General features: G+C 59.1%; 1 protein-coding gene across 6 annotated transcripts in view; it reads right to left on the reverse strand.

Moving 5' to 3' along the window:
* The window catches only part of CSNK1G2 (casein kinase 1 gamma 2), a 37,384-nt gene that overhangs the window by 7,528 nt on the left and 5,668 nt on the right, over positions 1 to 24,188 (reverse strand). For 4 of the 6 annotated variants that reach the window (XM_084498552.1, XM_084498551.1, XM_084498550.1 and 1 more), the window contains one exon: positions 5,253 to 5,747. In XM_084498552.1, coding sequence (XP_084354678.1) covers positions 5,253 to 5,439 — 187 coding nt within the window. In that variant the 5' untranslated portion in view covers positions 5,440 to 5,747. Of the gene's footprint in view, positions 1 to 5,252; positions 5,748 to 23,245; positions 23,415 to 23,691; positions 23,836 to 24,188 lie in introns of those variants that run through there. The other 2 variants (XM_084498554.1, XM_084498553.1) reach the window with 2 other exon arrangements.

The raw sequence follows: 24,188 nt of genomic DNA on the forward strand, positions 1-24,188 counted from the left end.
AGGGACTGCACAACATCCCCAACAGGTTCGGCAGCTCCCAAACCCAGAACCAGGCCTCGAGGCGTGAGCAGGAGCCGGAGCCCACTGCGCTGCGTTGCAACACGCCTGCTAATTACCCCCAGATGGGGCACCCGCATTCCTCCCCCGGCTGCTGGGGGCCGCTGCCAAGCTCGCTGGGAGGGGGCAGCTTCCCTGCGCCGGCCGTTCCTCCCCGGGGGGCTGCTGCAGCCGCCCTGCTCCGGGACGGGGCCGGGAGGAAGGGGAGGCCCCCGGGGGTGCAGGGGCAGCGTGGCTGCAGGACCGAGGCCCAGCACCCAGCCTCCCCCCTTGGGTCCCACCGTTAGATGGAGGCGAGGCAGCGGGGCTGGGAGGAGCTGAGGAACGGTGCTGAGCCCAGCAGCAGGGAGGATTTAGGCCCTCAGGTGCCCCGGCTGGGAGCAGCCCCGCACGGCCCCGCGCTGTGCGAGGAGCTGAAGGCACCGAGGTGCTGTGGGAGGGCTGGAATGCCTTTGGGGGCCCAGGAGAGTTGGAAGAGCTCCCCTACTGCCCCAAAGCCCCGCTGATGGCTTCCTACAGAGCTCAGCACCTTCACTGCAGGGTTTTCACGCCCCCAGCTACAGAAAGGTTCAGCTACGGCGTCTGCGCCATGGCCAGGAGGGCAGGAGGAAGGTGCTGCACCTGGGGAGCGTCAGCACCACCTCTGCCCGAGGTCCACAAAGAAAAAGGTGAGAGGTTTGCAAATGGCTCAGAGCCCCTGCTGCCAGAGCTCTCCGGGCCACCAGGGCCATGCAGGCAGCCCCTTCCCACAGCACGAGGGCCAGCAGCCGCCCCGCTGAGGCTCGGAGCTGCCTCTGTCTCCTCGGATTTCCTCGCAGCAATTTGCTCAGGGCACAGGCTCCTCCTGGCATAAGATTTCATCTGCTCCGACTGCTGCTCTCCACCTGAAGCAGCAATAAATCCTCGCCGGGTGACATCAGAGCCAGCTGCTGAGCGCCAGAGTCAGCGGCAGGATTACGGGAGGAGGGATGAATGGGAGGCATTAACAGAGCGGCTCCCGCTAGGACGGGGGGAGGCAGGACGGTGCTGGGCCCCCGCGTGCCCTAGCCACAGAGCCTTGCTGCTAGGTCCAAAAACTCACTGCTGCCTTCAGGGCAGTAACATGCAGCCCTAAAACCATGGCAGGGTTTTCCCTGAGGCTGGGCTGGGTCTTAATAGGGCAAAAAAATCAACAAATACACGGTAGGAGAGCTGCAGCCCTGCTGCTGGTGGGACACTAAAACCGGCCTGTAAGGGAGCTGGCCGAGAAACGAGTCCAAATCACTTGATGCCCCCAAATCATTTCATACCCCCGTGGTTTGTCCCCTCCTGTGGTGCTCAGAGGGCTGGGACAAAGCTGCTAGGAATGAGGAGCAGGGAGAAGCACTGGCAGCTTGGATGCCCCAAAATTGCTGAGTCCTGGGGCTGCCCCGTGAGCAGGCAGCACCGCTGGCCTCACAGAACCAAAGGGGGCTTGGAAGGGGGGGAATAAGAAAAAAAAAAAGTGGCAGGCCGGGAGGCAGCAAGCAAATATTTGCCCTTGCAGAGGCCTTTGCCCCGCTCAGCGCTGGCGGCGCCTCCAAATGGGGCTGTGAGCACCTGCACGGGGCTGCCCGTCAGATCACCGCCACGCCGCGGGGCTGGGGGCAGCCGGGGGGGGCCTGGCTGAGCCGCGTCACATTTAAAAGCCAGCCCTGGCTTTCTCTTAACACTCCCATGCCCCCCTCCCGAGGGCAGATTTGGCAGCGGTGGGATCAGGCACCTGCTCCTGCACATCACGGCCCAGAGAGGGGCTGGGCTCCGCGCCGTGCCCCCAGACCGAGCTCCTGCCCTCAGCAGCAGCGCAATGGCACCGCCGGGGCTTGTTGGGCTCCTGTGGCCCCCGTGCGAGGCAGCTCCATGGCACAGAAGCTCCCAGCAGTGGCCACGAGCTGCCTCGGCACAGGCAACGACAGCTCCTCGGAGTGGTGCTTTTTAATAGATCAGAGGGAAGGAAGAAAAAAAAAAAAAAAAAAAAGGTTATTTTAGAGTTTGACCTTCCTCTGCAGGAGGCTGTGAAAGACCAAGGGGAAAAACCAGCGTGAGCTGTCCGTGAGGGAGGCCAGCGGCTGCCCAGCAGCAGGCCGGGGGCTTTCCTTTCCTTTCTTTTCCTTTCCTCTCCTCTCCCGCAGCTGCCCAGGAGCTGCCCGGCAGCGCTGCAGCTCAGACCCGTTGTGGCACCCAGCTGAGGCTGCTCTGAGCCCTTCGCGATGGGCGAGTGGGTGAGGACATCACCGCAGAGCCGAAGCCGGAGCAGCATTCAGTGCAGCGCGCTGACCACTGCCTGGATTTTCTTAGGTTACCGTCTGTGCCCCCAGCAGCAGCCCGTGGGCAAGCAGGAGCCTGCGGGCCGTGGGTGAAAGCCACAGCTCAGGCTTGGGAACGTCCCCAGCAGCTCACGCGCTCCCTGGGCAGGGGCACGTCCCCAGCGACCTGCTGCTGGCTCGTACGCTGCACAAGGACCCACTGCTGTCTTCCTCTCCCTCCCCGATGCTGTTTTAATTTTTAAAGAGAAGTTAACTTCCATCTTCTAACTTCGAAGGAAGACAGCTGCCATATTTCCACTCTGGGGTGGTGAAGAGGGGCAAGCACAAAACACTGCAAACAACGAACGTCCACAGGTTGAGTGTAAGAAGACCAAAAGCAGCAGCTCCTGCCGGATCCCCAGATCCTCATCCCACCTCCCCAAGGCAGCACGGACAAATGGCTGCTCCTGCCTCCGAGGCAGCTCTGGGGCAGTCCGGCACTTGCACAGCACCCAGGTGCTCCAGGCTCCAACCTCAGACCTTTCTGGAGTGATTTTCCTCCAGCAGCACTGTTACACCAGGCCACGGCCTGGCGCAGTGAGCAGGATGCCAAGGGCAGCGCGGACACCGAGGGGGGATCCACGCACAGCTCTGGCAGCCAGGAAGCCCTGGCCAAGTCCTGCCCCTTCTGGCTGCCCGCAAGCGCCCCACACCTCCAATAAAAGTTTATTTTTATTAATTATGTTTAACAAACGGCCTCTGAGTTTGCACACCTCCAAACCTCGGAGGACGTGTGTCCCCAGCCAGGGGCTGAGCGGCGCCTGCCTCCCGGCGCAGTGGAGTCGGGCAACGCGGCACCTGCTCGAGGACAACTTCATCCCTCTCCATCCCCCGCTGCTGGGAATGGAGGAGTTGCCTCCAAACGTGTTTCTGCAAGATCTCTGGGCTTTTTTTTTTTTTTTTTTTTTAAAGGAAAAAGCACAAAGAATTTTTTTTTTTTTGAAGCGCTGAGTTACACTTTGGCCTCCACAACCTGCCTGCTTTGAGGACTGAACGCTTCCTTCCCAGGGGAAACCTGGGTGCCCAGCATGCCAGGGAGCATCCCTGCTTCCACCACCACGGCACAGAGGGATCCCTCCTGACCCCTGCAGCTCCTCTTGAGGAATCCCTACTTAATGTCAGGTCTCAAGGGCATTCCCGGGCCCTGAGGCAGCTCAGAGGCACACCTAAGGAAGAGCGATGCGATTTTAGAAGAGCCATGTAGCTGTGGCTCATGCTGCTGCAGTGAGGTCTTGTGCTCAGCCCATGACGGCATTAGGGGTAGGCTCTGTGGGGTGGGACGGGGTAGGAAAAGTGCACAGAAGGCCCAGAAGCTGCCCTGCACTGCCCTGGTGCCATACCCAGAACACAAGGAGCCTGGTCAAATCAGGCCTTGGTGCTGAGCAGCAGGATCAGCCCCAGCTGTTTTGGCTTTCTGCACAGTTCTCTTCCAACTACAAGAGTTTGGGGAAAAGCCCAAAATAAAGCAGGGCACAAGAGCAGGACCTTGGAGGATGTGCAGGGCTGGAAGGGGTGGCACAGGCTCCGAGGGCACCCGGTCCCAGGCATGGGTGAAAGGAGCAGCTGCTGGGCCCAAACCCCAACGCTGCTGGGAGCCTCCCTCCCCTGGAACAGGCAGGAAGGAGCAGAGCTCTGCCCGCTGCCAGGGACGGACCCTCAGCCGCGGGTCCTGCAATTTAGCAGTGATCCCAGCGGGGAGGTCGGGGGCAGGATGGTTGAGGCTGGCAGCAGGCAGGCTGTGGGGCTGGGAAGAGCTGACACCAAGCTACCGTTACCTCCCCGCACGCAGGGCCGGCTCGCCGAGGTGGGGAAACAGGGCCAGGGCTGCCGGCGGCTCGGGGCAGCCTCCACCTCTGCTCCTTTCAAACCCCAAGAGCCCACCAAGACCCCGCCGACTGCAGGCTTTGCTCGGAACTTGGCTCGACAAGGCGCTGGTTGGAACACGGCGCAGCAACGAGCCCCACAGCAGCACGAAGCCCCAGCCTCTCCGGGGAGCGGCTCTCTGCCAGCTCCCTCCGGCACAGCCCTTTTCCCAAAGCGCTCGCAGCGCAGCCAAGGCTGACGCCCTGCCTGGCACCGGCTCTGCCGACGCATCCAACGCGCATTCCTGGAGGCAGCCAGCCTGCACCACGGCCCTGCCCGGCCTCTCCTGGCTGCCCGATGCTCACCGGGGAGTTAAAAGCCTGCTGAAAACCTCCTGGGGCACTTTGCCTCCTTGGGAAAGAACAACCCCCCCCCCCTTACCCCGCTCCGAGGAAGAGTTTGCTTTTGAATCTTTCCTGATAAATGTGGTTCAGAATTGAAAGTGACCGCGAGAATTTTGGGGTTTTGTTCAGCCCTTTTTCTCTCCCCTCCATAAAGTTTCAGGAGGGTATGTGAAATGAGCCGGTTTTACCAACCAGGGAACTTCCCCAGAACGACACGCTGCCCCTTCCCCAGCAGCCCAGCGCCACGCAGACCTCCCGAGGCACGGGGCACAGCAGGAGAGCAGCATGGGGAGCTCTGGGAGCACAGCGGCACCTCGGCACACGTCATCCTCCGAGGGATCCTGCACCAGGACCACCAGGACTGAGCTTTAGCGCAATCCATGAGGAACCCCCAGAGCAACAGGTATGGGAAAGAGACAGAAACATCTCTGCAATCGGTCCGTCAGCTCTGAGAGGGGGTTTGGGAGATGAAGCACAGCGGGGAGGTGCCGAGGGAAAGAAAGCCCCGCGACAGGAGCGTGAGTTACCCCAGCACACGATGCCTCCGCACCCGCGTGGCTGGTCAGCATCCTTAGTGCCCACACCAGCTCCTCCTGCTGCAGGAGGACGACGCAGCGATCACGGCACAAGCAGGCATAGCGAGGACAGAAGAAGCCCTTCTCACCTAGACGGAGCTCCCCGAAATTGCCGCATCCAATCTTCTTGCCGACGCGGAAGTTGGGACCCACCATTAAGACTCCCGAGTTGGTTCCAGCACTCCGGCTTCCATGACTGCTCCTTCCTCCACCCGTCTTGGACATCCTTTTACCTTCCTCCAGCTCCCCTTTCCCTCCTCTCTTATCAAAATCCATAAGTTTGTGATACCCCGGCCTCTCCACGGTTACGCTGCTGCCATACAAATCCCAGAGCTGCCGAAAGTTGAGGGGCGAGGAGAAAAGAAGCGGGGCTCTCCTTGCTTAATACACCATCCCGGTGCGATGGGAGGGAGGGGCGTGGAGAAGGAGGGAGAAGCGGCCACCCACGGGTGCTGGGCTACGGGAACGTTAGTGCTTTCCGAGGTCCCGCCGGGATTGTCATCGTCGCCAGTTACAGGGAGCTCTTTGGTGGAGAGAACATCCTGCGGAGATGGTCCTCCCGGCGCGGCTCCTCGCTCGGCGAGCTGCGGAAAGAGAGGGAGAAAATGAGCACGAGGTGATGGGGAGGGAGCTGCCAAGAGGGAGTCCCAGCGCCACGATGGCTCCCATCTCCCACGGAGCACGGCCCACTAGCGATGACAAAGGGCATGGCAATGGAGGGCTGGGGGAACAGGAGCAGCACAGCAGGTCCAGCTGCGAAAATGCTGCCATAAATGAATAAAGCCTGGCCACGGCAGGAGGCAAAACAGTGAGTCGGAGCCAGAAGAGTTCCTCTGGGAGAACGACGTCCCCAGGGGGCAGGCTGCTGGCGGTGAGGACGGGCTTTCTCTGGGCACAGCAGCCCCAAGGCCAGCTGCAGCCGGGCCCCGTTACCCCCACTGAGAGCAACTGAGGGCCGGGCACACGTGCACACCGTGCTGTCGCCCTGCCCAGGTGGGACACGAAGCCAGGTCCTGCTCCAAGCAGGGTGATGCCACCCAGGAGGCAGAGCCGTCAGACCCGCGATTCTGAAGGATCGCAGCCACCCCCTGCTCGCTCTCTGGCACGGAGGGCGAGGAAACCACGGGGCAGAGGAAGCCAGAGCACGAAACCAGAGCTTGTGCAGCACCTGCAGGGAGTCCCGCTGAGGGACGGCAGGGCTCAGCCCTTGGGCCAGCTCCTTGCCCCGTGCCTACCTGGCCATGGGTTCGGCACAGCCCCACCGTGCTGCTGACCTGCGGCAGCCCAGCTTCACAGCCAAACCGCCCCCTTGCTCCCCTTTTGGGGGGTGGGACAACAACTCCCCCCGCTCAGCTCCGAGCGCAGCAGTGCTCCCTGCCCGCCCTGAGCTGCAGCATTCCCTCCTGGCGGCACGGGGCAGCCCGGCTGTTCAACACGGGGCTGAGCGTGCAGAGGGCAGGCAGGACCGAGAGCACGCCGGGAAGCCACGTGAGAGCTGGCTGGACAGACGGCCACGCGCATGCACAGCCCGCTCCCCACCAGTGCTAATCACCCCGGCTTTTGTTCCCAGGCCCCGCTGGGAGGCAGCCCCCCCCCCTTCCCCTGCTCCTCTCCAGCTCCAGTTGCCACCACCGACGGCCGCGGCCCTATTACCTAGGGTTAAACAAGCAAACCCACACCCCTCAGCGCTCTGACTGCAGGAAATGAGCACACTGCAAGCCCTGAGGCTCGGCCAAAGCCCATAAAGCTTTTTATTGGCTCTCAATAGCTATTAATAATAATAATTTTTTTAAAAAGGGGGTTCTTGTGCTAAAAGGGTGCACAGGGGGAAGCGGGGCAGGGCCTAAAAGGAATGGAGGAAAAGAGAAAGAAGGGAGGCAAGCCTGAGCTCAGCAAGGGGCAGGACCTGGTGTGCGAGGGGCAGCGGTGGTGGAGCCCCAGGACTGCCCCGTGCTCAGCCCCCGGCCCACGCTGAGCCTCAGGGGCTGCTGCGGGTGCGTGGCACCCATGGGGCAGCCAGGCTTCCTCACGGGCTGGGAGCCCCCTCCTTCCCTGCAGGCTCCGACCTCTGGGCTGAGTCCTCCAGTGCGCCCCGGCTCTGCCTGGAGACGGACAGCAGGCACCCGGCCAGCCCAGGCCCCACTGTCCGGTGCCAGCACTCTTCTCCCCACGCCTCTCAGACCTTCCCTCAAACACCTCCGTCAGCCGCAGACTGCAGGCATGCCCAAGGCTTCATCCACCCCACAACTGCCACAGGAACACCCTACAACAGGCAAAGACAGCCCTGCCACACCGTGCCCTGGCACCCGGCGCCTCTCAGGCAGGGGAAACTGAGGCAGGCAGAGCCCAGCAGCCCCCCGAGCCCTGGCAGGCAGCTGGGGGCTGCCTCCTGCCCCCACGCTCCCTGCCCCAGCAGCTCCGTCCCCATGCGGGCAGGAAGCGGGGTGGGGGCGGCGGCGGAGCAGGGCTTCCCCGCGCTTTGTTCTCCCCCAGCCCCGCGCGCACACGGCCGGCACGTGATATCCTGCTCATTCTTCGCTCCCCTGATAATTTCCGCCCCGGTTCGGCGCACGGCACGGCCCTGCCGCCCGTCTCCCACCTCTACCAGGCCCCAGGGAGCCGATTCCTCCGCAGGGCGTTTCGGGAGCCCCCAGCCCTGGCAAAGGGGAGGCAGACGGCAACGTGCGAGCCGAGCTGCTTTGCACACCGTTCTCAGTTTGAATCAGACCTTTATGCTCAGTCCTGGGGGATTTCATGCCCAGACTGTTTGCACAGAGTCAGGCAGCCGACAGCCAGAGCCCTGGGAGCTCCAGCCCCCGCTTTCAGGATTTTTTTTATTTTTTTTTTTGCGTTATGGGCCAGTCTTTGCATGGGAATTCCAGACAATGGAGCGAGACAGGGCCCTAACAGAAGGGAAAAAATACATTTCGAGCCTTAATAAATACTGCTTCCTGTGAGCACTTGTGGAAACTGCGCTGCCTCCCCCGGCCGAGGCAAACATCCGCAGCAGCACAGCGCGACCGTGGCCCCGGGAGCAGCCTCCAAGAAGAGCCCAGCTCTGAGCCTCAATTTCGGGCTGTGGGGCCGGCTGTGCCAGCAGGTTGCCATGCTCTGATCCCCCCCCGTTCCCAAAGCAGGGCGGACGTGTGAGCGAGGGCAGGGCCAGCAGCTTCTCCCCACATTGGGAAGCTATTTTTGCCTCTGAGAAGCGCCAAGGAGAGGCGAGGCCTCCCCGCACCTCGGCATGAAAGCAGGACCCACCTCTCTGCGTGGTTTCAGCGACTGGTCAGGCTTTCCACTGTGTGCCGTACAGCCAGCTCTGGCTCTTCGAATTGAGAACAACCTAATTAGAAACATTTGGTAAAATCCCAGGACTCCGGTTGCTTTGGAGCAAACAGCCCCGCTGGACCTGAGAGAGCCAAACCTGCACTGGTCCGGCACAGCCACCTCCGGACGAGAAACGGGGATCGGGATCTGCCCCACGCTGTCCCCCAGGGGCAGCTGCGTCACGGGGAAAACATGTCCTGGTAAAACCAACAGGCATTTTTGCATTTCCACCACGAACCCTCACCCAGGTCTCACTCAGACAAGAAGCCTCAGAGAAGCACCTTCCAGGCTGCATTTGTTGGCCTGGTGTCAAATCTGATGCAAGATGAGACTAAGAAAACTTCTTTCTTTCTTGGGGGGGGGGGGGGGGAAGTAAAAAAAAAAAAAAAAAAGTCCTAAAGTTTGATGGGAGAAATTCCAAAGCAAGCTGTGGTCTTAAAACAAATAAGCACTCCCCTGCAGTGTTTGCAATGTAAAGTGCTCCAACCCAGGGAACCTGAAACTGAAACAAGCTGCAGACAAGTGCAAGTGAGTTGAGCACCTCCCCAAAGCAGAACCGCAGAAACACTGAAAGTACCATAAAGGGGGCAAAACAACACCCAGAGATCATCGGAAAGGCAGAGAAGGGGTTGGTGGTCTTTTGTTTAAGTATTGGGGTCTCTTTTACTTGCCATAAGATTTCAGCTTGCCAGGTCTGCCCCAGTCACATTTACAAGCTATTCCCTGCAGTCACGAGGGTGAGAAAAAGAGGCTGGGGGGTTCTTTTCTTCCATAGAGAAAAACCAAAACAACTCCCTGCAGTTCCAGTGCTATCCCTTGTCTCTGAGACCCAGGACTCAGAGTGAGGCTCCCGACCACATATGCAAGACGAAAACGCTGGAAAGTCTTTTTTAAAATTTCTTTCCTGTGCAACCTCGTGGCTGATGAGGAAGGGTTTGTACAATAACATCTGGGGCATATTGTTCTGGGCCCTTTATACACACAGAGCTCCTGGCCCAAAGAGGTTACAATTAAGCAGGGCAAGACAAAAGAGGGGAAGAGGAGGGGAAAAAGTAGCGGCCCAGCGCAGGGAAGCGATGCCCAAGGTCACCCCAAGTGAGCCCGCAGCTCTCCTCGGGGCACAGCACGGGCGGCCCGGCCCGGCCACATCCCGCTGGGCGCTCGCTGCGGCGCTGCCACCTCGCCACCAAGACCCGGCCAAGACGAGCCCCGGTCCCTGCAAGTCCTCAGGACCGTGGCTCAGAGCCGGTCTCCCCATGCACTCTGCGCCTTGCGAGCGGCAGAGAAACACAGCTGCCTCCAGATGAAAGGGAGAGAAAAGCTTCTTGAGAGCACAAGGAAGAAAAGCCCTTGACACTGCGCAGCTCAAAGCACAGATCCCTGCCAATTAAAAGCTAAAAATAATCACAAATACCCTGATGTCCCAAAGGACAACCCATCAGCTGGCTCCAATATAGAAATCCAGACCAAGAAGCAACCGGTGGCCTTACACAGCTGAAACCAAAACCCAATAAATCTTAAAAGTTTAAGAAGCAGATGAAGTCTTAGCTTACAAGGAGATCAAAAGTCTTAAAACAAAGGAAGATCCAGAGCGTTTAAAATAAGCTGCAGACGGTCCCAGATGATGTCTGGAAAGGTTTGTAGTTAAAATGTGTTCCAGTCTTTGGCGCCGGCAGCCAACCCCAGTCATGACGGAACGGGGAAGAGCTGTACCACGATAGGGAGGTTTCCCGGAGCTCTCAAAAAGCCCCACCAGTTTTCCCCAGAGCTCGATCTGTCCCCCAGGAGCCCGCAGTGAGTGGGCAGGACAGAGGCAGAGGTGAGAGAGGGACTGGGGGCAGCTCTGAGCAGAAGCAACCCAGAAGCACAGCGAGCCGTGAGGCACCCGTGCTGCCGGACACCTCCAGCTTTGGAGCAGTCAGCAGAGCGAGCACCAAGACCCAGCCTCCAGGCACGACCGCGGCGCTGCCAGCCCCTGCTGCTCCTTCGCTGGGGCCCCCTGGCAATCTGAAAAGCCGTGCGGTCGGCTGAAATTGCACCCTGCCAAAAATAAACAGAGGGCAAGCGGAAGGGGGCGAGAGCTGCAGAGGCTCGCAGTCGCGTGCTGTGGGGATACTGCACGGCTGGGGCCAGGGAAAGTGGCTCCCGAGACCACATTTCGGTGACCTACCTGCAGCTGGAAGGCCTGCAGAGCTTCCCCAGGACATGCTGTCACCTGCCAAAGCTCTGTTCTTTGGCGTCGGCTGCCGCTTGGGTTGCAGTCCAGCGCCAGCACAAAACCACCCTGCGAGCTCATTCCCTCTGCCAGCCACTTCTCAGCACAGGGACGCTGCTCTCCAGCTGCCCCTGAGGGAAGCAGCGGTGCCGGTGGCGGGGCAGAGGGTAGGAAGCCCCTGGCTGGAGACGAGGCCGATTCATTAAATGCTGGGGACAGCAGCTGGGGAATCTGCTGGGTCTGAGAAAGCAGGAAAGGCCCTCGGTGCTGCAAATGGAGCCAAGCGTGCTCATAAAATTAAGAAGTTTAAACTCAAGCAGCAAAGAGAGGGACATAAACAGCAAGAGGGTGATGGCAACGTCCAACCATTGAGCTGCGACCTCTCCATCTCCCCATCAGGCCAGCGAGGGCACCCACAGCAAGGGCAGGTCTCTGCACTCATGGGGAGAACTCATCCGGGAGTGCACGGAGCTGCAGGATGAAAACAGAAGCTGAAAAGGGGAAAAAAAAAAAGGTTCCCAACCTAGTGCTGGGAACTGCAGTGGTACGAAAGGCCCTCCTGAGATGCAGGCTCGACACACGGCCACAAGCACCACGCGCTGATGGGGGCAAGGAGCACAGAGGGCACCAGGTGCTGGAGGAACGAGGCTGCAGCTTGCAGGCAGACCACGCCAGCTACTTCAGAGGGTGGGAGCTGGCCACAAAACCACCTTCTGTGAACCCCAGCCCTGGACCAAGAGGAAAGGAAAACCTTCTGAAGTCCCAAATCCTTCCTGCTGGGTCTGCAGCGCCCCGTGCTCGCTCCCCAGGGCTGATGCGAGGAAGTCACCCTCTGGGCCGCAGCTCCGCACTTCAGTACTCAGGGCTCCAAGAAAAACCCTGTACAGCTGCCACAAGAGGGAAATCCAGCGGAGTTTAAGGTGCAAAACCCACTTCTCATACCCTGAGAATTCAACAGGTAATCCAAGGTTGTCCGAGCCCAACGCCAGCACATCCTGCAGGACAGCCAAGGTGCTTGGCACACCCAGAGCGACGGCGGGAGCCTGCCTGCGTACAGACCCAGCCCCGTTAGTGAGCTGACGGTCAGGAACACGCACGGGCACCTTCACGGCGGGACGGGAGCGCTCCCACAGCTTCGGCATCAACTTCATCGCGTGGGTTTAAGACCCCCCTCTTCCCCAACCATCCCCATGATGCCAGCGGACCCCACTCGCTTGCCTTCCCTTCACGCTGCCCGCACACCAGTGGGATGGCCCCACACAGCACGGCTCCAAGCGCTGCTGCCCGCGCACGGGGCACAAGGAGCAGGCTCCTGCCCTCGCCTCGGGGTGGCACCGCGCTGCGTCGCGTGCTGCCAAGCTCCCCACAACGCAAAGGCTTCACCCTGATGGGCGCCGAGTGGATTTTCGAGGAAACAAGACAATTGGTAGGAGGTTCTTTTGTTATGTGAAGAGTCCTTCCAAGACTTGGACTCGGGCAGTTCACGCTGACCTTTGGCTTGGGCAACAGGAAAGTCGTAAGCTGGAAGCGCAGGCTCCTCTCCCCGCCTTGTGCTGCCAGGCTCAGCGATGCTCCCGAGGGACCCGCTGAGCTTCCTGCAGCCCTGGGCCGCACAGCGCCTCGCTCCTTCCCACTGCAGGAGCGCGATCGGCGCAGACGTGGGTCCACAGCGTGGGCTGTCATCTGCTGCTTCCCCACGAGGAGGAGGGGAAGTTTGCAGCTGGGAGAAAACCCGTCCCCATTCCTCATTCTGGGGAAGGCTCCGACGTGGGCTGAGGAGCCAGGGGGATGGCACGGCACCGCGAGCTGCTCCATGCCACATCTCCACCAGCTCCTGCTCCGGTCAACTCAAACAAACCCACTCGGCAGCAGATCGGTGTGCTCTGGCCCAATTTCCTCCTTCTTCCTCAAGGCAAGAGCGGAGCTTTGAGAGAGGAACTCGGGGCACCCAGCACAAGGCACGAGCACCTTGCCCAGGAGAGCGGGGCCAGCCCAGCGGTGCCGGAGGGCTGCCGCGTGGTGACAGCCCCTGCGGAGGGCTTTTTGGGGGGGAATCCCTGAAAATCAGGAAGTCCTGAAAGCAGCTGCTTTCCCAGCAAGGCGAGACACTTTGTGGTTTCTGCAGCCACAAGAACGTCACCCCCAGCCCCAGCGGGGTCAGGTTAAGCAGAGAGCCTTGGGGCCTCCTTGCAATTGCCGAGGCTTCTCCCCGCTCACAGCCAGGCAGGACCAGCGCAGCGCTGTTTACTCCGTTTCCTCCTCTGTGCGTTCACGGTGGTGTCAGCACAACAGGAAGCTCTTGTTAAATACTTCATTACTTCACTGCCGACGCAGAGCCGTCAGGGAAGCCGGGCGTAGTGCAGTGTGTTTCAGGAGATGGGGCAGCCTGGCAGCTCCGGCTCAGGGCTGGGATGTCAGGGATCGCAGCTCCGGCTTCCCGGCCCCTCCACATCCCAGCCGTTACGCTGGGATAACCACCCCCCGCATCTGCTTTGGCCATTCCAGCTCCCTGGGGAGACACTTGGCTCTTTCTCAACTTTTGAGCAGCGCTGAGACCTCAGCAACTTTCTCCCTCCCCCTGCTTCAGAGCATCCTTCAGGGAACAGCCCCAGAACTGGCTGAAGACCTCCCGCCTGGGCCAGCAGCACCGTGCCACGAAAGCCGCTGCAGTAGCTGCCAGGTCAGCGGCCAGCCCGTGCCCGTGAGCAGCCCGGAGCTGAAGGCCCGCAGCCTTCGGACAGCTTCCTCGCAGGTGGTTCCATCCCTGGGGGCACAAACACCGACACCGCTCCACATCTGCAGGCTGCTGCGGGACCGCGTCACCCACTGCCCGGCAGGCACAGCCCCAACACCGCGGTCACTGCGCCGGGAGCGCCCCAAGCACCGGTCCCAGCTCCGGTCCCCTCTCGACACCGATCAGCCACGGCTGGTCCCCCACAGCCCGCTGGCGCAGAGTGGTTTCCCTTTTGGCCCCACCATGTTTGTATAGCGAGGACATTTGCAAGGGAATTTTATCCAAAACCTTTTCTTTTTTTTTTTTTAATCCCCCTTCATCCAGGTTGTTTCTCGACAAGAAAAAAAAAAAAAAAAAACAGGAATAAAGCCAAGGCTAATGTTTCTACCAGAATTTCTTCTAGTCTTAAGGGAAAAAAAAAAAAAAAAAAGCCTGAACTGTAGAAGCAAAGCTTTTAATCCAACATGATCCGAGCATCCTCGTTCCAAACCTCCCCTCCCTTCCTGGCTTCCCAGCTCCCTGTGAGGACATGGTGTGTCCGCGGGAGGACACAGGGCTCCACCCGCACGCGCTCAGCCCCGCAGCACCGGGCACTCGCGGCAGCTCCAGAAAAAAACCACCAGCAGAGCAAGTGACCAGCACCTCCAGCTATAGAGTATAACCCAGAATAAATAATACCAATAATAAAAAAAGACCGAGGAGGAATGCTTTGAGCTTGTGTTAGAGATTAAAGCATTTATCACGCGGGGCTCTATTGCCGTACCCCCCCTGCAACCCTCTGTGGCTCTCAACCACATCCCAGAAACATCCAAGCCATGAAAATATCAGGATTAAAGAAGTTAATAATAAAGCATTTGATGTTTTAACCCCCTCCCCCCCAACCTCCTGAGCTGTGAAAAAGATGGGTTTTTCTTCCTGCCTTGCAGTGCCTGGCTTCCTCCTCCAGCCACCACACCTAGGCTGCTCTCTGAACCCGAGGAGCTCTCTCCTCGCTGGCCATTCCCTTCCCTGGCAGACATTTCGGCACTGTGCTCCAGTCACTTCTTCACCTCCCACTCCAAATCTCTCCCAATTTACTTTCTCCCAGCCTCCAAACATTCACGTGTTTTTTTAACGGGTTACAGCAAACTCTTCAATGCTTTTTCTTTAAGAGGTGTGCACTACATCTTTCCCTCGAAAACAACAAGGGAAGTTGAGCCCCAACACGGCAGCAGAGAAGGTCTCTGTTGACGGGGAGTCCTGCTTCACAGCTCGGCGGCCTGACAAACGCTCAGCTACCCCGAGTTCTCACAATGCAAAACCAATAATGACTCACGCATGATTTCATTGAGATCTGTAGAGGTTATGAGCTGACATTCAAAACCATCCGACTGCTTCAGAAGCCGAATCTCAGCTGTTCTGCACACTCCAGCAGAAACAGCACCGCTAATGATGCGGTTGGGGGAGAAGAGGCTCGACCACCCAAGGCTCTCGCTGCACACGCAGCGTCCCCTCCGCACAGACCCCGACTCAACGGAGAGGCACAAGCGAAGCCCGTTAGCTGCTGCCCAGACAGAACGAAATTGAACGAGTGGCAAAACTGGAGAAAAACACCAAATAGGATTTTTCAGTTCGTGACAGAGCCCAGGCGGGTGCAAAGGCAACGCTCTGAAGGTAATAGGGGTAATACAGCCTCACACGAAAGTGTGAGCTCCTTGTGCTACCACGGCTGTAAGACATCTGCTCCTCTCTGAGGTGAGCACAAAGCTCGTGCCAGAGCACAGCCCTGGCAGGTGACACAAGCTCCTGAAGCGAGGATGTGCGTGTGCATCGGCAGCTTTACCAAAAGTCAGCTTTCTGACGTCCATTCGGCAGCAACTATCTGGCACCTAACAATATCCAATGAGGGAACAGGTCCGTCTTTAACCAACACAAGTGGGACGGTTTTGATTCCTGTTTGCTCCCCACTTGCATAAGCAGAAATGGAAATCGATGCGCTTTGGACAGTCAGAATCCAGAACACAGATCCTTCGTGTTTTTAAACACAAAGAAGCTTGCAGAGGCAACAGCTCTTCGAGGGCAACACCTGAGTGCCTCAATAAAATCAGCAACAAAGCAAACTCCCTGCAGCATCTCTCCGCTGCTCTGCAATTTGCTTCCAGCTGAATATAGAATTTCACTCTTTTCGTTGGATCCCCATCCAAAGCAGTTACACCTGGATGGAAAATATGAACAGTGCTTGACCAAAGAGACGGAAATACCATGATTGAAATTTCAGCAGCAGCACAGGAACCAAGCAAAAAGCTAAAAATACTTCTCTAGGAAATATAGTAATAGTAATAACAGTAAATATACACATGCTAAAATAAGATCAAATCTGAAAACTAGACCGGGAGAGATCAAACACAGCACGACTCAGACAAATCCACCCAAGAGCCAAGTGCTCAGTCAAGTCCATTCATCTCTTTGGGCACATCAGCCACAAACTTACGCTTCCAACTACAGAATTCATGAAACCTAGCAGAAAAAGCACTGAAACTTCATCAGAGAGGCTTGAATGGTGACAACGCTGTGGCTGACTCTTACAAACCCCACAAAAAGAATGAGCAATTGGCCCAAGCGAGTCCCAGGGCAGGCCCCCCCCGGGTCTCGAGCCACACACACCCCACGGGCCCCTGGAGCACGGTCCCAGTGCCAGAACCACAGCGTGTGGGAACAGCAGCAACACCGAACCTCCACGGGGATCGGGGACACCAAAACCAAGGTGCTGAGAGAAGCCCAAATCAAGACAGGTCCATGGGGCTGCCCACCTTCCCCTCCAGCCCTGCTCTGAGATGCTGCCAGCGTCTTCTCCTTGTTCCCTACACCTGCCTCTGCTGGCCTAGAGCAGCAACAGCTCTGCTCTCGGCTGCTGGGCCCGCAGAGGTTTTGCTGTGCTGCTGGAAGGCTGCAGAGCAAGGGACCAGCTCCAGCCTGATGCTCCGCTACCTGCACAGCGTGGCTCTGGTGTTCCATGCACAGATGGAACAATTTCTGTCTTAGAAAGTGCAACTCGCTCCGCCGTTACCGTAAGGAGGAGGCTGCAGGCGGGTAACCAGAGCCGTACCCCTTCTTCGGAACAGCAGCGGAAAAGACACGGGCTCGTCTTCTGCCCCTGCAGGAGGTAAATTACACAAGGCTGTAATTCTGCAGAATCTATCACATCTTAGCCGTTCAGCACAAAAAAAAAAAAAAAAAAAACACTGATTAGGACGTTGAAGTGGTTTCGGTTTTACTCATGCAGACTTGGTAGTGCTAGAAGAAAGGAAGTTCACTACAGCCGGCGCGGAGCCTCTGGCTGGGGGAGCTCAAAGGACAGCAGCCAGAGCCCAGCGCCCGGCTCTGCATCTCCACGGGACACGCGCGGGCGCCCCGGCCAAGACGCTGCCGATGCCTTTCAAGCTCCCGCTCAGCACAAGCGCGGGATTCACTGGGGCACTTCACACCCCAGCCGCTCACTCCAACAAGTGGTCTCAGCCGGCGAGTCCCTCACATGCGCTGGCCTTTGTGGCTCTGCCGGCGGGTATTTATTGAAACCAGACAATGCCTCCCCAGCATGGCGAGCTCCGGTTCGACACCAGACGCTAATTAAATCCGTGCTGCTGCTAGAAGGCAGAGCTGCAGAGGAAGCAGCTGCTTTCCCAAGTCTGCAGCAATTGGCCAGCAAAGAGCTGCTCACCAGCCCCGCACCCTGCACGCCCGCTCCCCACATCCACAGGGACTGGGGAAAGAGCAGATCCTGCTGCTTCTCCGAGCAGTCCCCTCCTGCCCAGCTCTCCCGCTGGTTTCGCTGTCACAAGCACACTCACCTTGAGATAGAGCCTGCCCCGGGGAGCCCCAGTGCCCAGCAACCCAGGGGGATCTGCCTCGGCCCAGCCCCGTGCTGCAGTCCCCAGCACTCACCTAGAGCCATGCCCGAGGTTTGCATTCAAGCCTGGTCATCCTCTCGCAAAATCAGCTCCCAGAACTGTCTGCACCCCAACCACCACGGTGCTTCTGTACCCTAGGCAGGGAGAAGCGCAAGGAGAGCCACTGCTGGAGCAGCTGCCAAGCACAGGCCTCTGAAGATGACTACAGAGCCAGGGCCTGAAACGTGCTCAAGGTGGGCAGTCCTATTCCATACGTCAGCCCCTGCTGCTGGACACAGATCTTTTTCAACCCCCTCTGCTTCACCTGCAGGGCAAAACCCACCCTGAAGGCTCTGCCACCCTTCCTGCTGCCTGGGCTCATGACACAGAAGATAAGTGCCCGCAGGCACAGGACGTGAGCTGCATAAGAGAGTTGGCCCCAGGAACGACCGTGCCCTCGCTGCCCTTCCCAGCAGCGCTGGAGTCACTTTTTCTGCCATTTTGCTCTGATGGCAGGTTTGTGAGCAAGGCAAATTCCCCTTCCAGTGCCTTCCCGCCCACTCCTGGGGCTCGCAGCCTGCTTAGCAGTCACCAGGCAGCGGCAAAAAGAAGGTTTCTAGATAAATACACGGTTCTCACCCGGCAGCCTGGAACAACCGCTTCCATTTCACATCTCACGTCTGAGGCCAGAACACCTCCTCCTGTGCCACTGCAGCCTGAAATAAGGTTAAGACCATCTCTACCAGCACGCGGCTTCCCCAGCACTGTCCCCAAATACTCCCGTGTCCTCAAAAGCTAACACTTTTTTTTTTTTTTTTTAATAAGAGCAATATCAAGCACTGCTTGCCTTTCTCTTGACACGGCATCTTAGCGCGCATCAGGCAGCATGGACGGGAACAGACGTGAAAGCAAAGTTGCCGTCGGTTTCACAGGCAGCCAGACGAGAGGAAGGCTTTCCTCCCCTCCTCCTCCGCAGCCAGAGACGTGCCGCACCTTTGTGCTGCGGCAGCAGTGAGCTGCCCTGCCTCGTGCCAGGCAGCAGAGGCTGCAGTGCCTGCCCAGCACAAGGCAACGGCTGTGGGGCACACAAAGACTTCACCAGCGCACCCAGAGGCGTGGGCTTCGTGCTGCTGGCTGCTAAGAACTTTGGGTTCTCCCCTCGCTCCTCCAAACAGGCGGCTTTAAAGGCACACGTGTGCTGAAGCCTCAGCGTGAGGTCAGATGGATGCGCAGCAAACTCCTGAGGATCTCAGAGCCCCAGTCTGCTCTTGCCACCAAAGCAGGGCGAGGAGAGCACATCCCATGGCCCCAGCCCACTCTCCACATCATGCCCTTGGATCCTGCAGCCTCGGATCCCACACATGCTTCCTGCAGGCACTGAGGGATCAGCTAGAGCCAGGACGAGGGCTCCGCAGCTGTTCTCCAAAGGAGTAGGCATTTCCCAATCCCTTTCCTATCACAGAAGCCAATTCCTGGATGCACACAGCTCCCTTCCCTTCCTTTCCTGCCCTAGGCCCAAGCTGGGTGCAGGCTCCAGCCCTCTCATCCACCTGGGGGAGATTTCTTCCTGGCAGGACTGAACACAGTGCAGGGAAGGGCCAGCAGGCTCCCAGACTTGGCACTTTCTCCTTCCCACAGCACTCGGACAGGCTCCCAGATAACCTCAGGAGCCCACAGGCAGAGGAGACTGGAAACTGCAGCCCTCTGACACTCACACCATGGGTGTCCCGCAGCACAGCGAGCTTGAGAACAGCTGGAGCAGGCTCAGGATCACTGAACAGCTCAGGGCATCTCCACTTGCTCCCAGCTTCCAGGGACCAGGAAACCACCATCCAGCAGCACACCGCTGAGATCGGGCCCTGGGAGCAAGCAGGGGAAGGGTGGGACAGTGCAGGGCAGTCAGGAGCCTGAGCAGGAGCAGCGAGCAGCAGCCTGCAGCTGACGTGCCAGGGCACAACCCCACTCCGCAGGTGATGCTCGCTTCTCCTCAAAGCCACCATCTCTGGAGGGCAGGACATCCCTGCTGCCCACGCTACATTTGAGCACCAAGCCTACAGTAGGCTTTCTTCATGTCTGTGACCCCAATTTCTCAAGTGGCCACACGTGAGAGAACCCCTCTGATGGTTCCCTCCACGCTGCCGGAACTGTCTGACCAGAGCCCAGCTTGCTGGGGAGCTGCAGACAATCCCAGGCTGGGACGCTGCTCTTTCCAAGCGTGCCCTTACCACCCCAAACACATACAAAGGCCTGGATCCATCGCACCACGTGGGACGCTCCATGGGACATCCTCTCCACCAGGCTGCCTTCCACAGCGTGCAGCTCCAGGGGCTGGGCACACAGCAGCTCCCCTCCCAGCTGAGCAGGGATCAGAGCAGCAGCATCGCCCCTTGGGTCTTCCCGGTGTTCCCAGACACAAGCTCCAGGGGTTTTCCAGATGGCTGACGCAGCCGTTCGATGTCCCTTGGCTCCTGCACTACTCCTTGCAGCAGGCAGCTTGAGGTACTTCGCTGGGGAAGTGTGGGTACAGAAGAGGGAACCGAGGCACGCAGCTGCTGGGTGTTGCACAGAAGCAGCAGCACAAGCGGGAGGAAAGCCGGGTCCTGAGCTCTGCCATGCCCCGTAACCTCGCCTGCACACGTGGCCCTGCCACAGGGACCTTCCCTGCATGGGACAGCCTTGGAAACTGGGGAGAAAACAGGCAGATTTTTTTCAAAAGCCTTCTCCAACATTTCTCAGAGGCACGGTGAACAACAGGGCTCCCCGGCCGCTCACAGGACTAGGGAGCAAGCAGCGGCGATGAGAGCCAGGCAGCACCGGGGGAAGGATGGCCACAGCCCGCTGCGCCTGCTGCCTCCGCGATTCGGGATCATTTCTCATCCCATGGGGCACGGGAGCACGCTGAGCCCTGCGGGGCCTGCAGCGGGAAGGGCTTTCCAGAGGGGTCACCCCCAGCCACGTTTCACCATGGCAAAAGGGATCCCCGAGGGTGGACGGGAAATGTACGGCCAGGCTCCATGCGCCAACTGCCAAAGGCTCAGGCACGGCAAGATGTGTGCCAGGAGGCTTCCTCGGCCCATCTGGGACCGTCACTCCAGTGTCGTGCGTATCGCTCCCAAACTGCTGTCAGCAGGAGCTGGGGTGGCAGAAGCACTTTGAATGGTAAGGGTTTGGGATTTTTTCCCATAACCCACATCCTTTTGACAGAACCAGGTTAGGAAGCAGCTGCAGCGGCAGCTCTGGGGTGGCCTTTTGCAACACGAGGCAGGGACGAAGGGGTGCCCAGGCTCTTCCGTCACCAACGTGCAGCTAATTGCAACTTCCCCAGCTCCCCTGAGGTCACACAGAAGGAGGGGATGGCACAGGCAATGGAACTGGAGGCAGGGTACAGGGGGTGTCACTCACCGGTGACAAGGCTGCTTCCACCCCTGGGCTGCAGAGCTGCGGCTCTGTCGGGCGGAGCTGTCCCACATTCGAGCAGGAGCCGCTTCTCCCTCTGCGCTCTTCCTCGGGCCGCTCGAAGCCCCACACGTTTCCTCCCCAATTACTGCCAAGCCTTAAGAGCCAGGAGGGGAAGGAGGAGGGTGGAAGGGAAAGCGTCGGGGGTGGTTTCACAGGGAAACCTCTCCCCTGAGCTGTTGAGCTCCCTGCGCTGGGATGCCAGCAGCGCTTCCTCACTGGAAACGAGCCACCCTGCCTTACGTGTGCTGCTCCCAGCTCTCCGGACAGCCACAAACAGGGCCCAGAGCCCAGGCCAGGGGCAGAAGGAGCAGCAAGGAGGAGCAGTTCAATTCACCTGTACTGCAAAGTACCGGGGGCAGCAGGGTGCGCAGTGGCACAATACCCCCAGCTCACACAGCAGAGTCGGCAGCGTCTGCAGAGGAGCAGTGCAGGAGGCATTTATCTCCCCACCCCCTCTGGTACAAGCCCAAGCAGCTCAGTGCATTGCACATTTTTCCTTGCAACCTCTCTCTGAGGTACACAAGTGACCTGCTTATTTCACAGATGGGGAAGGGAAGCAGTGCGAAACTCTGACGCGTTGCTGATCTCGCCGAGGAAAAGGGGGCAGCGAAGGATGATCCCCAACCTTCACCACATCGCCCTCAGTCCCAGACAGACACCCCCGGCTGCTGCCTCGCAGGAAGGGATAAGCAGAGGGGTCAGAGACCCGCACCCCATTCCTGGACGTGCCGCAGATGGTTCAGCATCTTTTCACTCCTCCATCCCGCAGTTTCTCACCCAGGGAACTGGATTCACAACCCCGTACTGAGCGCCGTGACAGCTCCGTGGATGAAGGCCCCACTGTGGTTTGCCACCAACCTCCACATCAGAAGGGCATGTTCCAAAGGCTGCTTCTCACCTTCCCTCCCTCCCCATCTGTGAGCGTTTTACGAGATCCCAAGGCCAGGGCTGAAGCAGGAACACCACCCGGGTGGCTACAGCCAGGAAGGTGCTCACAGAGCCGCTGCTGGCGGGGAGACAAACCGCTCCGTGAGGAGACTTCCCAAGGGCTTCAGCCAAAACCCACCCGTCCCTCCAGCAGGTACAGCCGGTGCAAGCTTGCTGGTTCCTCCCTTTGCCTTCCCTGCTCACAATTTGCTTCTCTGGACCCTAATAAAGGGCTTAATTCGTAACGTCAGAGGATCACCTGCAAGCAGCAGCAGACAGGACGCCCCCAGGACCACCCAGTCCATCCTGCTGCCCTCAGCACTGTTTGTGTGCACAGCCCGAGCCTTCGCCCTCCGTTCTGGGCTCACACTTCCCTGACTTGTCCCAGACACCCCAGCCAACACACGCTCGCCCTTCTCCAGAGCACACCTCCCAAAAAAGGGAAACCCAAACCTGAAACCCCAACCTTTTCTTCTCTTTCCGTGAGTCCATTACTCAGGTTTCTTGCTCCTGTCACCTCTTCCAGCCCCCGCAAAGTGCACTCAGCTCCCCTGGCCTCTCCATTCATCATGCAGCCAATCTGTGGCCCCAAACCCACCCACACTTTACAGAAGAAGAACGAGATGTCCCAGAGCAGCACAGTGCTGCTGGGTGCCCACCTGCGGTCAGCCTTACAGCACGCTCAGCGGGGCTTGCTTGCCCTGCATGGGACCACGAGCCCCTCCAAAACCTTTTACACCTGGGCTGCACCACCCAAGGGGCTCCAGGCTGCTGCAGCCACTTGGGCTGCCCGGACACAGCTCAGTTACCACCAGACGCTATCAGGTGCTTGCAGAGCATGCAAAATGAGGGAAAAAGTCAGTTTGCCACCTTCCTATAGAGTCACCCGATCCCCACTCCCCTCCCAACACCAGCACCCTGCCGGCTTCCAGGCTGGACAGGGCTCAGATTCACTCTGACAAGAACATTTGCCTCCCCAGTGACAAAGCCATCAGGAAAAGCTGAAGCCACACTCAGAGCTGCCCCAGCTGGACTCTGCTCTCCAGATCACAGCTTCAGGTGGTGATTCAGGGCTGCCTGCAGGTCCTTCGCTCCATGGGAAGGAGGAAGTTCCCAACTGGGCAAAGCCCTCCTGGCTAACACCGTGCGCCTTTGATTTTGCTTCAGGAGTAAACGCACTCTTCTTTATCTATGCAAAGCTCCACTACAGCAGTCAGGGATGGCCAAAGGAACAACCATGACCAGTGAACGTGCAGCTGGGGCAGAGACTCGCCATGCCCCTGAAGGCCAGACTTCACGCCCAGCCCCAGCACCACTCAGCCTGCCTGCAGAAGCACCTGAGCCATGGCAAGGTGGGAGAAGAGCCGCAGGTTCCTCCCCGCCCCCGCTTCCTCACGGTGAATCCACGCTTTCCTTCGTGTGCAGGCCAGCACCGCCCCACCTGATCCTGACGTACATCCCCGGCACCCAGCGCATCTCTGCAGAGCTGCTCTCTGCCCAGAAACGGGGACAAACCACACAGACGAGCAGCAGCGAGCACCCTTACAGCCTTACCGGAGCCGTGCACTCGTGGCGTACTGCGAGAGGGATCACAGCGAGGTGAGCGAGGGCAGAAGCCACAAGCACCTCATCGAGCGGGTCCAGGGCACAGGAAGTCCTGCCATGAGCAGGATCCGCTGCAGAGGGTTTCACAGCTGCCAAAGACTACGGCAGAAGCAGCAGAGCGTTTCTTTTCTGCTCAGATTCTTCTATCAGGAAGTTTACGCACGCTTCAGCCTGGCTGCCCACGCCGCCGGACGCTGCCCCGTTGGAAGGCAGCTCCGAATGCTCGCCTTGAAATCCCCAGGCAGCGTGAGCGGGGCCGTGCACGCAGACACACCCAGCGCCGCGTGCCCGAGCACACAAACATTTCCTCCCCGCTGCTCCTGCGCCGCAGCTCAGCCAGGGCCGCCCCGTACCTGCCCGGCCGGGCTGCGGGGAAGGCGGGCGGTTTTACAGACCTGTGAGCGCGGAGACGTGAGCACATTTCCTGTCGGCCCCCTGCCCCCCTCGAGCCGCCGCAGCGGATGTTCTTCTCTCCAACTTCTTCCTCAAGGCAAATATTTAGAGTCTAGCAGGCATTCCTCATCACAGGAGCAAGTTAAACATTGGCCTGAAAACAACAGCAAGTGCCTTTAAACGCTTCTGGCTGGAGAAGCGTCGCTCTGGACTTTGGTTTCTGGCTCTGAACAGAAAGAGGAGCAAAGCACCAAGCGCTGCACTCCTGTCCCAGGAGCAGGCAGAATTGGGGCTGTCCCCACCAGGGCCACAGCAAGAACTGTGCCCTGCTTGTGCACTAGCACGCTTCAGGTGTCTGCTCTCCGAGCCCGCTGCAGTGCGTCCTCACGCCACGCACACGTTGTTTTGAGACGGAGAGAGCCGAGGAACCTGCTGGGAGCTGTGGGTGCCGCCCGGACTGCAGCCAGCCGTTCACATGCGCTGGTTCCCCTGCTCGGCC

The sequence above is a fragment of the Aythya ferina genome (assembly GCF_964211825.1).
Source record: "Aythya ferina genome assembly, chromosome: 26".
NCBI lineage: Eukaryota > Metazoa > Chordata > Aves > Anseriformes > Anatidae > Aythya > Aythya ferina.